Below are 14,671 nucleotides of genomic sequence, written 5' to 3'. Positions count from 1 at the left end.
CTATTGTCATCTCTATAGCCCCTTTTTTGGTTTTGAATATTCATTTGTTGAAATTTTAATGTTGGAAATAACTTGTGGAGAGATTATATGAAGAAGAGGGATGTAAGTAAGAATATCACTGAAGGCAGAGAAAAACACCGAAGGCTGATTTCCCTTAAAATGGGACACAGCTGGATTAGTTTGCCTTACACCCTACCAAACTAGTCACTGTTTGACATCCAAAGGATGCATGAAATACATGACAAATGTGATGAAGGAAAAATTTATGCAGCTGCCATCAATAAGAAATGCCATCTGGTTCAAAGCTGTTCTTCAATCCCAACACTTGCTAAAGTGAAATCTTTAATGTTTATACAACTTGGTTCTATAACACACTTCTCTATATGAATACTTTTAGGATTGTCCTACTCTTGTGTAGGACCCTGGTAGAGACACATGCCCGACTGGCATGTTCTCTCCCTCCTGGTCAATTGTTCGGGAGCTTCTAAAGCTTTCTTCAGCCCGAACATCACAGCAACTGATACCAAGAAGCATCAGCAGACTTAGGGATTAGCAGAGTATTCGCAGTTTGTGTAACAGAACTCAGTAGCACAGCATTTTGGCTAATCTATGTTTATTTACATATAATACACTCGGAGCATTCTGACTTAGCTCCTTTCTCTTTCTCATCACACAGCAAAGAGAAAAAGAACAAAGGACAATAGTCCCACTTTCCAGAACACAGTAACACAAACATCCTGTCTCCGTCACTTCCCACTATGTGGAATGAAAACATACACCGTCATGTGATAGACAACAATCCCATGACTGCAAACATGAAGCAAGAATCCTAACATATAGAAGAAAAGGCCTAGGAATACACCCTACACAAATCTGGACTTTCTAGAATAGTTGGATGGAGACTTTACACCTCCTTCCGAAAACTCCTGCAGCCAAGCAGGTACCAAATGTATTGCTCTGTTTTCCTTTGGATTACATTGGTGAGACTGGGGGCGGGGAGGGGATTGGTTGTCTGGGCAGCCCAGGACCTCCATATGCACTTCAGTGCAGCTAACACAGCAACAATACAGGAGGCAGCAGTTATGAGTTACCAGTCTCTGCAGCCACAGCAGGCTCTGTGATCCTCCAGCAGTTTGACTTCAACCCCACAGGCACAGTCCATTGCCTCTCGAGGCAGACAGAGGCCAACAACATTAACTTACATCAGTAATTGCGAAAGAAAAAATCATTCAGCTAGCAATACAATGTCAGTAGTAAATATCTTCCCCTGAAATTGTTAGGGAAATCCTGTTATTACCTTTTTTTTTTGAAGGATGACAATAAAGTACAAATGTATATTAGGGGGAAAAAATATGGTGAATTTTCCAAGGTTTGTTTTTTAGGTATGCTGGTCCCCTATGGTTTTCTTTCAGTGTCACATGTTCAATGCATCTCAAAAATGAAACATCTCTATTTTATAGTTGTAGACCATCATCACTTTCACATACAGATTGATGCAGAATGTCTGAAATGTACTTCCCCCCTGCTTTTCAGGCAACTCTATCCCCTACAGGTGGCTAAGAAGATATAAAAATAGCTAATGGATAAAAAGATAATGCCTTCCCACCATCTTATTGAATGTTGAATAGCTGAAGGTTGTGGCTCTCTCTATTCACAAATAAGGAATATTGAATTTCAAAGAAACACCAAGACCATCCACCAGACAACACATTTAAAGGCTTTTTAGTCCATGCATTCACTCCATGTCACGCTTCGCCCAGTTTTAACCAATATATCTTCCAGCTTTTGTCACAAATTCTCTACTCCCCACTGCAATAAAATATACTTTATGGAATATCCCACTGACTAATGGGTAAAGGGAAAAAGAATATTGTGACAACTATGGTATATATTAATCAAGGTTCTCATTTTCTGACTAGGAGAGACCAGGGCAGGTGGCCTGACTTTATGACATCCAATATCTTTCAGTATCTATGTGACCAATTATCACATTCAAGATCATTGAATTGAATTGAATACAATGTTTAGAACAAAGCCCTAAACGCTAACCCAAATATGAATCCCCCCTTTCAGTTTGGAAGGCAATGAATAAATATAGCAAGACAAATTTTATCCCAGGATTTACTGTCAAATCATACCCAAGAGGCACAGAGTACTTTTTGTGGGCCAGGGAAAAAGAAACCGATTTCTTAGGAAAGGCTGGAGCTTAGAATAAGCTTCCCTGGTGTGTATTCAGATACATATATATGCCTTTGAAATACTCTGGGGATATAGTCACCAACTTGGTTTTGCTCTGTCTTACATTTACAAGGAACCTGAATGGAACCACAGATGTAAATATTCTTTGGGTTTTTTATGGAAGACATAAAATGTAAAACTTCTGTCCAGTCTTAGTAGCTGCTTTTAAAATTACCATACTGTCAGGGAACTGCCACTGGCGCAGGGGCGAGAGGGGAAAAGCTGTATGGATTACAGAGAGCCCCCAAAGATCGTGGGAAGCAGTACTTCCTCAGCGGAGGAAGGCAGCCATGCCTCTAGTGGAGAGGAGATGCAGGGCTCGGAGGTGAGGCGGTGCCAGGACACCTTGCCTGAGCAAAGCGGGGAGGAGAGAGGTCCTCCGTTACCCACGCCTTCCTTGTGCAGTAGGCTTCCGCGCTGAGAGGGGAGGTGCAGACTGGGCGTCAAAAAACTACTCTGCTGGGGAAGGTTTAAGGACCGCCCACTCTCAGATTCTGCCAGTGACTGAGCAAGACATGGAATAGAGGCGCTCTGAATTCTAATGGTTTTTATCATCAATAAGAAACCTTTAAAACAGACTATTGAAGCATATTGCCTGATTGCTCTCGAGTAACCAACCGATACTTCTAACACATATGTTTAGTATTTTTAAGTTTGAAGAAGGCTTTGCAACTTTCGTACCAATAGCCTCAAAATAAGCCTAGGAAATAAAAAGGCTTTCCCCATTATATTCAGTTAGTTCCTGGTAGCAATCTGAAGGTAGATTCAAAGACCAAATGTCTTCAGAAACATGCTAAATTCTTAAAAAGTGAACATTTCCTCATTGTTGCTCAGATAAAACATTCTAAATAGGTCATGAAAAGCAATGGGAACACATTTTAGAAGCCAGACAAATAATTCTAGTATATGTGATTTATAACATAGTTTTGAAAACTTCACCGACTAATTACTTTCAGTGGAAATGATATTCTTACTTACTTCCCTCTACTTCACATAATCTCTCCACAAGTTATTTCCAACATTAAAATTTCAACAAATGAATATTCAAAACCAAAAAGGGGCCATACTGCATTCAAAATTTTATTTAGCTTAAATTAGTTGCAGAAATTATATAAAGATATCCTTAAATATGGAACTTACTTCTGTCTCCGTGGAATTTCCTGCATGTTTTTACAGCAACAAAGATATCTGTTTTCTTCACAGGATCTCCCTAAAAATAAAATGTCAACTCAACTACATTTTTCAACATTCAGGTTTATATTGACTGAACAAGCTGTTGTAAAGAGACCCTCAAGATATAGCTCTAAAATCTACATTAAAAAGCAGTTTAAGGCAACATAAAAAGATATACTTTCAAAATTCAAAATTATCAAAGTTGCCTAGCAGCATTATCCACTAAAATTCTAATTGAAATTCTGACTGAAGTCGGCTGCAACACATAAGGAAAGCAAATGAACAAAAGGAAATATTTAACTGTAGGGGTGTGAAGGTTGAAGACATAATACAGCCCAAAGGTATGCATGGTGGTATTGAAAAGTCCCACTATTTCAATAGGAGGGATATAAGCATGTGATTAACTTTCCCATGGAAATCGGTGTGATTTTGACGTACTTTTCTTTGGCTGGGTCATCCCATCATTCATATGACTGGTGGAGTCAAAACAGCTACTTTAAGGCAAGCCCAAGGGATTTCAAGAAACCCAGTGGGGGCTTAGCCCTTTTCTTTTGATCAGCCAACATCTGTACTAACTGGATGTCTGCAGTTCCAGCAGATGTTTGGCACATGGCAAGAGGGCTTTTTAATGGTCATAGGAAACTAGCAGCACAATTCTAGTGGTACTTCTATGGGGTCTGGGTCCACAGCAGCAATTGATAGAAGCTGGTTGTCAGGTTCTTACCAAGGATGTGGCCTAACATCAATTTGACCTTAGCAACGCGCGCACGCGCACGCACGCACACACACACACAAAATTAATCCCAAAACAAGGAGTTTGTGTGGCACCTAACAGATAGAAAGTGCCAGAAGACATTTCATTGGTTTTGCTGTGACAGACTAAGACGGCTACCGCTCTGGAAATTGTCATAATCATTTCCTCTATTTCTTATCTTGAGAGGTGACTGCTGGGGCTTACATGGCCAATGGCACTACGCATGCATAAGGGGACAGTATCGGTAAGCCCAGGGAAACCCTATGGTTTGCAGAAGTTCAAAAATATTTGGAGGCAAGGAACCTAAATGAGGGGGAGGCCTTCCAAAGCAGCTCATTGAGGACAGTGTGTTCAGTGGCTAGAGAATGCTGGGGGGAAATAAAAAATAAGACAAAGGGGGAGGAATGGAAAATGCAGCATTGTGGAGGAAAGCATAGCTGACTGACAAATGCTGCAGAATGCCATCCTGCAAAATTTTTGTTAATGGTCCACTTGTTAGCTCAGTTTCACACAGTCCTATGAACATAGGACATCACACATTTACAGTCTTTAATAAAACAGCCTCACAGTAGGTAAAGAATGAACAGGAAATAATAATTGGCATTTGCCTTCCTTAAATCAAGACAATAAAAAAAATGGAACTGGTCTTCATTTTCTCTTTAGAGCTTAATAAAATGGATGGACTTTGATTATGAGTTAATAACACACACATACCAAACTATTTTCCAAAGGACTATGGACTTGCTTAGAGAACAATGAAATTGAGGGCACAGAGGTTGAAAGGCTTGTGGGAAATAAATCAATAAATAGTGAAGGGGAAAGAAATTTAAGCCAGCCAGTGAATAAATAATAAATACTTAGCCCTTTCCACTGTTCAAAGAGTTTCTCATACACTGCATTCTTGCAATCCTTACAACAAACAGTGAACAGTTCAGTATTAAAGGTAAAGGTAAAGGTACCCCTGCCCGTACGGGCCAGTCTTGCCAGACTCTGGGGTTGTGCGCCCATCTCACTCAAGAGGCCGGGGGCCAGCACTGTCTGAAGACACTTCCGGGTCACGTGGCCAGCGTGACAAAGCCGCATCTGGTGAGCCAGCGCAGCACACGGAACGCTGTTTACCTTCCTGCTAGTAAGCGGTCCCTATTTATCTACTTGCACCCGGGGGTGCTTTCGAACTGCTAGGTTGGCAGGCGCTGGGACCGAGCAACGGGAGCGCACCCTGCCACGGGGATTCGAACCGCCGACCTTTCGATCGGCAAGCCCTAGGCGCTGAGGCTTTTACCCACAGCGCCACCCGCGTTCCCAGTTCAGTATTAAATAACAGCAAAACAACAGAAAATCATGGGCCAAAATAGCTAATCCTTTACAGAAGCCAGCTTTCTTTCCCTTTCTCCTTCTGTTTGCTGCTTCCAGCCATCTTCTCCAGCTCTTCTCAACAGTCCAAAGTACCCACCCTTTTAGCTTCTTATATCTTCTGACCTAAGATGTTTCCCCTGGTTTGAAAAATCTCACTCTGCCTGTGACTCCACATACAGTATGCACACACTTTTTCATTTCCCCTCTCCACTCACACTAGATGTACCAGGGCAGCCAGCCACATTTGTTGTTCATGTACCTGTATGTGCCCCACTCAAATATAAAATTATACGGTTTTAAATTTTTTTCTCTCCGCTACGAAGAAATAAGGAGCAGAGTAGACATATAGTGCTAGTGTAGTTTTTTTAGAAAGAGGCTTCATGACTTCTGGAGTTTGTATATGGAATTCTGACCCCATCCCCATCCAAGCAACTAGTATTGTAATAAACTATTTTATAAAATATGTGATTTTTAATGTTTTGTTGTTATATTAAAATTCATCTAACTCTCTGCCCCGCTCAACATCACCCTACTTTCTTTGGGCTTCTTCTTTCAAAAACATATATATTCATAGACTCAGAAGGAATCCAAAGGGCTATCTAGTCGAACCTTCTGCTATTTCATCTAAAGCATCCATGACAGATGGCCACCCAACCTCAATACCATATTATATTGTTGGGGCAGCTCCTTCCCTACCTTGCGTAGCGGTCCTTAAGAGAGATAGAATCATAGAATCATAGAATCATAGAATCATAGAGTTGGAAGAGACCACAAGGGCCATCGAGTCCAACCCCCTGCCAAGCAGGAAACACCATCAGAGCACTCCTGACATATGGTTGTCAAGCCTCTGCTTAAAGACCTCCAAAGAAGGAGACTCCACCACACTCCTTGGCAGCAAATTCCACTGTCGAACAGCTCTTACTGTCAGGAAGTTCTTCCTAATGTTTAGGTGGAATCTTCTTTCTTGTAGTTTGGATCCATTGCTCCGTGTCCGCTTCTCTGGAGCAGCAGAAAACAGCCTTTCTCCCTCCTCTATGTGACATCCTTTTATATATTTGAACATGGCTATCATATCACCCCTTAACCTCCTCTTCTCCAGGCTAAACATGCCCAGCTCCCTTAGCCGTTCCTCATAAGGCATCGTTTCCAGGCCTTTGACCATTTTGGTTGCCCTCCTCTGGACACGTTCCAGTTTGTCAGTGTCCTTCTTGAACTGTGGTGCCCAGAACTGGACACAGTACTCCAGGTGAGGTCTGACCAGAGCAGAATACAGTGGCACTATTACTTCCCTGGATCTAGATGCTATACTCCTATTGATGAGGCCCAGAATTGCATTGGCTTTTTTAGCTGCCGCGTCACACTGTTGGCTCATGTCAAGTTTGTGGTCAACCAAGACTCCTAGATCCTTTTCACATGTACTGCTCTCAAGCCAGGTGTCCCCCATCTTGTATTTGTGCCTCTCATTTTTTTTGCCCAAGTGCAATACTTTACATTTCTCCCTGTTAAAATTCATCTTGTTTGTTTTGGCCCAGTTCTCTAATCTGTCAAGGTCGTTTTGAAGTGTGATCCTGTCCTCTGGGGTGTTAGCCACCCCTCCCAGTTTGGTGTCATCTGCAAATTTGATCAGGATGCCCTTGAGTCCATCATCCAAGTCGTTGATAAAGATGTTGAATAAGACCGGGCCCAAGACAGAACCCTGTGGCACCCCACTAGTCACTCTTCTCCAGGATGAAGAGGAACCATTGATGAGCACCCTTTGGGTTCGGTCAGTCAGCCAGTTACAAATCCACTGAGTGGTAGCATAGTCAAGACCGCATTTTACCAGCTTCTTTACAAGAATATCATGGGGCACCTTGTCAAATGCCTTGCTGAAATCTGTGTGCTCTCGGGAAAGGTAGAAGAGTGGGAGCCGAGGGAAGTAAACTCTTGCACCAACAGCTCCCAGTTGGCCCGAGAGGACTTTGTTACTCTTCGTTTACATGATGCATTTGTTTTAGTATTTTAAAATTGTAGCTGCTTTGGATGCTTTGGCAGAAAGGCAGTATAGGATTCAAAATAAAAGAATTAAATAAAATGCCTAGACAGGCAAATTATACTACCCATAGGGATATGCAAATAGATCAATAACAGTAGCTGTGCTGTAAATAGCAATGTTCGTTACATAAACAAGATCACAACACTGCCAGGAATGGGAAAAGAAAATAGAGTTATTTTTGCAAACTTCCAGCCCAAGCCAAGATCATACCAATTTAACAAAATGTGAACCACAACAGGCCAAGTCTGAGTAATGGAAACATAACCAGAAAGACAAAGAGGAATAGAAGAACAAACTTCTGTTTGTACTACTTGCATCTAAAGTATCTTGCAAAGTCCTCAACCTTGAGAAATTTTAAAGAATTCATAAGAACAGTTAAAGGTGGATTAGAATAGGCTCTCTTTACATCTTTTTACAGGAAAAAGACAGTCTGAAAATACTTACACAAAGTGGGAGGAAATTAGCAAATGTAGTGGCACAGTGAGCAGCATTAGGAGAGTCAAAGTCTTCTGTACAGAACTCAGGGACTGGGGTGAGATGTGGTCCACTGCCTTTCTCCCAGATATAAAGCGCAATCTTTCAAAATACACAAAAAAGTATAATTAATGCTGAAATATATTCATTCTATTAAAATTCAATGCATATGGATTTCAGTATAATAAGTTAGAAAAAAGATGGGAGAACTACACTAAGATATATTATCGCGTGGTGTAAAAGAGTTTTGAAGTTTTAAACCAGAGCTTATGTGAATAATTATGTGTGCAGGTGTACAGTAGTATACTACTGATAAACTACTAGCTCTCCTCCCAATAAAACCACAGATATATCATGTCAAGCGCCAGGAACCTCTCCTTTCAATCACCCTAGATTTATTCATCGTGGCTCCATTCCTATCCCAAGCAAAAAAAGGTCTCTTTAAGAAGAATAAGGGCTATAGCTCACTGTTAGAGCACATGCTTTGCATGCAGATGGCCTCAGGTTTAATACCTGACATCTCCAGGAAGAACTAGGAAAGATTTCCAGCATCTACTGATGTTTTTAATTATGTTTTATAGATATCTATAGGATGATTTTATTGCATTTTATATGTTGTAAGCTGCCTTGTTATATTTTATGAGATATATTTATTTATTTTCAAATAAATTTTGATAAATAACACTGGAGAGGTGCTGCTATTCAGTGCAGACTGCACTGTGCTAGGAGCCTTCCTATGCATCTAATAAGGGCTAACAGGCACTTGGAGAGGGCTTGCTAGAGACAGAGTGATGTATCCAACACTCTATTAGTAAAGTTCTATTTGTGCAATGAGGCTTTGCCTGTCTCCATTCTCGCCTGACAACTCTCAAACTCTGTTCCAGAGAGGACCCTAACAGTTCTCTTCTCAGAGAAAGTACAAATTTTGGTTAGAGATGGAGGGATGGTTAGTAGGGATGGGCAATATCTTGCTTCATGGCTTTTCCCACATTGTGATTTTTGCATAACACATACACAATGATTCATGATATATTGCCAGGTCAAAAATTATGAAACCAGTTATCACAATATGGACTTCAAACCCGTTTTGGACAATATCGCATCCAACCCTAATGGCTAGTGCTGGGGCAGGAGCAAATTCAATTTTGAACTGGACCGTCATTTACAGGTGTCCAGCTCAGCTCAAAGCACAGCGAGGCTTTTCAAATTGGGGGAGTTTCTAATTCAAACTGCAAATTCACCTGCATCACTAATCTTTTCACAGATCCCTACATCTAACCAATGTATCTGCCATCTCATGAGACATCACATATGTTCAGCGACTATTGTTTATTCCCAGCTTGAGAAGAGGAAAACACAAACTGAAAATAAGTTTAGTTAAGACTGACAAGAACAGATGTCTGGGAAGGTTGGCAAATGTTCACAGCTGTGCAGACACGCATTCTTCCCTGCAGCTACTTCTAACATTTGAACAATAATAAGTCCGTGAATTTGTGGGAAATCAATCAAATAGAAAAAGACATTTGTAAGAGACACATTTTAAAACTATGTGTATTTTGACCACTGCATTCGTGTGCTTTCGTGATACTACTTCACAATGTGGCAATGTAACACAGAGAACTTCATAAGATAAATAGGTGTGCAATCTTCTTTTGCACCGGTGGAAATTTTTAAGGACTGAGCTGACTGCTTTGTAATTTTTATATCAAGTGCTTTTGTCCCACAGACGTCCTAAGACCTAGATAATTTCCAGTCTTTAACAGTAACGAGCAAAGAACTCATGACGCTCATGGCTTGTTAAAAGTTAGAAAGCAATGGGAATAGGACATCTTATGATTCATACTGGGTAGGGGGGGAAGGAACCCTGGAAAGATTAATTGTAAAAAAAATCCACAATAGGCTCAGCATGTATCCTTAAAAGGAAGAATTAATACACCCAAAAGAAGAGCTGTAAAAGAATATAGTAAAAATGAATTATATTCCATCTGGAAAGGCACAGCAGCATACTGAATGTGGTTGAAAGGAACAGGAATGAAATAATGACCCAAGGCATCAGATGCTTTTGAGTGCACAGGAGCAGATCACAACTCCCTTCACTTTCAATAATGCCTAGTGTTACTATAAATTGTCACAGGAAAAGGAAAAAGAATGCTAACCTTTAAATATATATCGCATTACTATTAAATGTAGCTTGCAATTCTACAAGCGTAGATTCCCAGCTGCCTCTAGAAATGCCCTTGTCCCCAATCTGAACATTATTAAATCAAGTGAAGAAGGAAGACCTACACATATATGTGTTGCTCCATTTTCAGACATATATTCCTGGCTAATAGGACAGATAAGCCCCTCCTGCAATCTGAGGCTACTAGAGATGAAATTTTCACTTCTTAACATCCAGCACATCTGTGCTAACTGTGGTTAGGCAGAATTCATGTCCTGTGTTTTGAGGGAGAGAGATAAAAATGTCCCATATTTAATCTTTTTTCTTTTCTTTCTTTTTAATCAGGACATCTTGCAGTGAACAGCTATCAAATAAGAACTTCTGCTTTAACAACTGTGCTACCCATGTTATTGAACAAGTCTTTCCTGTCCTTTCTGTTTTGGTGCACGACTGGATTTGAATCAGTGTAGTGAAGGCAAGTCCTGGATGGGTTAAAAATAAAACCTGAAGAATTGAAACCATTTCCCAGGTGCATCCCCAGCACTCAGGTGAATGTAGAAGCCTTTTTGTCCTGTCCATGCATGCACCAGAGCTCTTGAAAAGGTCTGAATTAGTTTGCTAGCCTACGAAGAGTGCTATTGCAACTCATTATACCTTTTGCTAATAGATGAAAGATGTAATGTGCTATTTTTAAAAGGGTTGTACTGTATGATACCACACTGTATTGTTGATATGATGATATGGGATCACCTTTGAAAAGCTCATGAATAAGGCATTGCACCAAAATGGGCTAGTGACTGGCATCTTGCAGAGGAGAGAACATGTGGAATATACAGTATTTATGAACCTTTCCCCTGCTACCAGCAATTATTTTTCAGACAACTGTGGAAGACGGTTTCTGCAATATTGCATGAGTTAGTGGGAAAGTTTGGCATACATGACATTAGATTCTCTTCTGGACATTAGCAAAATGGATTTCGGCTGGAATACAGATTGCAGACTACATCAGCTTTGTTGGGTGACAACTAACACAGCTGGATTCATGTCAATTAGTATTCTACTTTTGCTGTGGACTGGGATATTCCCAAGGTTTATAATGCTTCTGTACATGTTTGTGTACATGTATCTTACCATGTATGTCACACAGATTTCAAGGAGAGCAAAATACAAGCTAGGATACATACAACTAGTCTAGTTCCATGCGTCCATGGTTGCTTTGGAGTTGTTTTTGCCAGCCAGGCATAAGCAGCATGGTAAACTGCCTTGGAAACTGCATGGAGTTTTAAAAATGGTGTGTGATATGGAGGAACTAGCTGTTCAAAAACAAAGAAGTAAAAAGTCACTGTGTTTGCACAAGCTCCTTGCATGAGTAGCTTTTTGAATCCTGTCCCCTATTACCTGCATAGGCTAAAATAATACTATGTGGAGCCTGAAAGAAAATGTTGCAACATGGAGTGCTCATATTCAGAGTTCCAGCTAGACAACCATGCCCATTTTCAGTATACTCCGTTCCATCCATTACCACCCCCACCCCATTTTTCTTCTCCCAACAGTCAATATGCATTCTGTGGGCGCTAAAACATGCTCAGCTGTCGGTGAGCTGTTCTGGGGATGCTGCTATTTTTTACCTCTTTAAATCCCCATCACCCCAAAATATTTTGGATTCTCCCTGAGCCTGCTATGTATGAGTAGTGGTGTTTTGGATACATAAGGATTGGCACTCAGAGAATAAGTTCACTACATATTGGTCTTCACTATTCCATATAATGAACAAAGGAAGGAAATACAGTGGTGCCTCGCAAGACGAAATTAATTCGTTCCGCAAATTTTTTCTTCTTGCAAGTTTTTCGTCTTGTGAAGCACGGTTTCCCATAGGAATGCATTGAAAATCAATCAATGTGTTCCTATGGAAACCGCCTTCAGACCAGGTCCGGGGACAGTCTGTCCCCCGACCTCTTCTGAAGGCTGGCGGTGGGAAGAAAAGCCCTTCTCCCCACCTCCCGCCCCGCAAGCTCCGGGGACAGGAGGGCGAAGCAAGCCCATAGGGAAATTCGTCTTGCGGAACGACTCAAAAACGGAAAACTTTTTCGTCTTGCGAGTTTTTCATTTTGCGAGGCGTTCGTCTTGCGAGGCACCACTGTAAACACTTGTATCATTTCCCTCCTCCTATCATATGGACCCAGGATAGCTAACAGCAAAAGCAAATTTTTCAGAGTCTTACCTCGTATTTTAAATCTATTGTAAAATCTGACTTCAAAGGTTCATTCTTCAGCCTCTTTGCAAGCCTGTGCAGTAAAATACATAATAAAAATAAAATGAGTTGTTTTTATACATCATACACACACACACACACACATCATATACAAATCGGATACATACAAACTAGAAGCTTTCAGCGATCATGCCATTACCTAGAAGCATGAATACATAACATCCTAAAAGACAATGCACAATGTACATGTACTGTACACTTCAATGCCAATCCACTTTTCTCCACTTTTCACTTTCCTTGCTTCATGTATTTCCTTCCTCCTTTTACTGCCTTTATACGTACCATCCTATCCCAGCTCCCAGATATAGAGAGCTAGCAGAGGCAGCTGCAGTGCTCTTTCAAGAATATTTCTGCACTGGGAAGAGGTTCTGCCACATGCTTACATGTCTAGAGGCAATTGCCACGTGAACCGAAAAAATAAATTCTGAATACCTAAGACAGAGGTGGCTTTAAATTTTCACCTAGACCTGTGGACTGTGTTGGCACAACCAAGAATGATGGTCAGTAGAAGGAATAAAGAAATAGTAAGTTTTAAAAAATATTAAAAATTGGCAGGTGTCGGGGGGGGGGGGGGAAACTGCTGGGGGTTGGCTATGGCCTGTGGATCAGCCACTTCAGTCAAGGACATACTGCTATGTTCTATTTTTTAAATGGAAGCATATGCTTAGGTAATAGAAAGGCTCATTATTCAGGATTTTCACACTGTCAAATTCTCCACAACTAAACATGAATATTAGTCTTTGAGATTTTAAAAATAGTTCCATAAGAAATATTTTTGCTTCTAGTTTCAAAAGGAGTAGATTTTTAGTCTGTTGCAGCAAAAAGAGCATAAGTCATGTGGCAACTTGCTTCCAGACGTACAAAAAAGATCCACAGTTCAGCCAATTATTTCTTGCTTTCTTATGTTCCCCATCTGTAGCATTTAAATATTCTCCACTTTTGCCCAGGTATTTTACTAAGAAACCCTAGAAGATACTTGGCTAGCATTTAATTTTGCCCATGTGCTAATAAAACAAAGTTAAATGCAAATACCTATTTCCCAACATGTACATTTATGAAGAAGTAATTGCTTATTAATGTGCTTTATAATACCCTTGTGAGATAGTGCATGCAGTAAAAGGGAACAGAGTGTTTACAGTTACTTAACATTGGATAAAAGCTCATTTGTGATCAAAGAGTCTAATCTCAATTTATATACATGTAAACACAGTGGCATTTAATGTTTAACATAAATATTTTACTTCTCCAGAGCATTTTACAAACACCAACCATTTAGTAAACAAATTTAGAAAGATCACAAAACTGAATTCTTACTTCTTGACAAGTGGAATACTAAGTGCCCAGCCAGCAGCAAAATCTGGAAATTTAAAAATTGTAGGGTTTTCTGCAAATGCATAATGGTGAATAATTGTAGATTCATCATCATGTAACGCTTTTCCTAAAAAATATTCCTGTGGGAGAAAATAATAGAATCATAGAACTGTAGAGTTGGAAGGGACCCCAAGGGTCTAGTCCAAACACCTGCAATGCAGAAATCTCAATAAAAGTATCCATGACAGATGGTCATCCAACCTCTGCTTAAAAACCTGAAACAAAGGAAAGCCCCCCACCTTCTGAGTCTGTTCCACTATCGAACAGCTCTCACCATCAGAAAGTTCTTCCTGATGTTTAATTGGAATCTCCTTTCTTGTAGCTTATATCTGTTGGTTCAGGTCAGGAAAAAACAAGCTTGTTCCATCTTCCATGTGACAGACTTTTAGATATTTGAAGATAGCTATCATACCTCCTCTTGGTCTCCTCTTTTCCAGGCTGTACATACCCTCAACCATTCCTCATAAGGCTTGGTTTCCAGACCCTTGATCACCCTGATTGCCCTCCTCTGAACGCGTTCCAGCTTGTCAACAGCCTTCTTAAATTGTGGTGCCCAGAACTGGACACAGTACTCCAGGTATGGTCTGACCAAGGTAGAATAGAGCAGTACTATTACTTCCCTTGACCTGGACACTACTGTAGATGCTGCCTACAATAGCAATAACTTTTTTTACTGCTTCATCACACTATTGATTCATGTTACGTTTGTGGTCTACCAAGACCCGCTAAATCATTTTTGCAAGCCGGCTGTCCCCTATCTTATATTTGTGCAGCTGATTATTCCTGCCTCAATGTAGAACCTTACATTTGTCCCTAATGATATTCATTTTTTTAGAG

At 40.5% G+C, this 14,671-nt stretch overlaps 1 protein-coding gene across 7 annotated transcripts in view; it reads right to left on the bottom strand.

Annotated features, from left to right (window-relative positions):
* The window catches only part of B3GLCT (beta 3-glucosyltransferase), an 88,882-nt gene that overhangs the window by 28,353 nt on the left and 45,858 nt on the right, over nucleotides 1–14,671 (bottom strand). For all 7 annotated transcript variants that reach the window (XM_077927120.1, XM_077927118.1, XM_028726450.2 and 4 more), the window contains 4 exons: nucleotides 13,778–13,914; nucleotides 12,413–12,476; nucleotides 8,001–8,132; nucleotides 3,379–3,448 (listed from right to left, as the gene is read on the bottom strand). In XM_077927120.1, coding sequence (XP_077783246.1) covers nucleotides 3,379–3,448; nucleotides 8,001–8,132; nucleotides 12,413–12,476; nucleotides 13,778–13,914 — 403 coding nt within the window. The remainder of the gene's footprint in view (nucleotides 1–3,378; nucleotides 3,449–8,000; nucleotides 8,133–12,412; nucleotides 12,477–13,777; nucleotides 13,915–14,671) is intronic.

Source organism: Podarcis muralis, chromosome 4, assembly GCF_964188315.1.
Source record: "Podarcis muralis chromosome 4, rPodMur119.hap1.1, whole genome shotgun sequence".
Taxonomy (NCBI): Eukaryota; Metazoa; Chordata; class Lepidosauria; order Squamata; family Lacertidae; genus Podarcis; species Podarcis muralis.
This window is presented reverse-complemented; position numbering and strand designations above follow the sequence as displayed.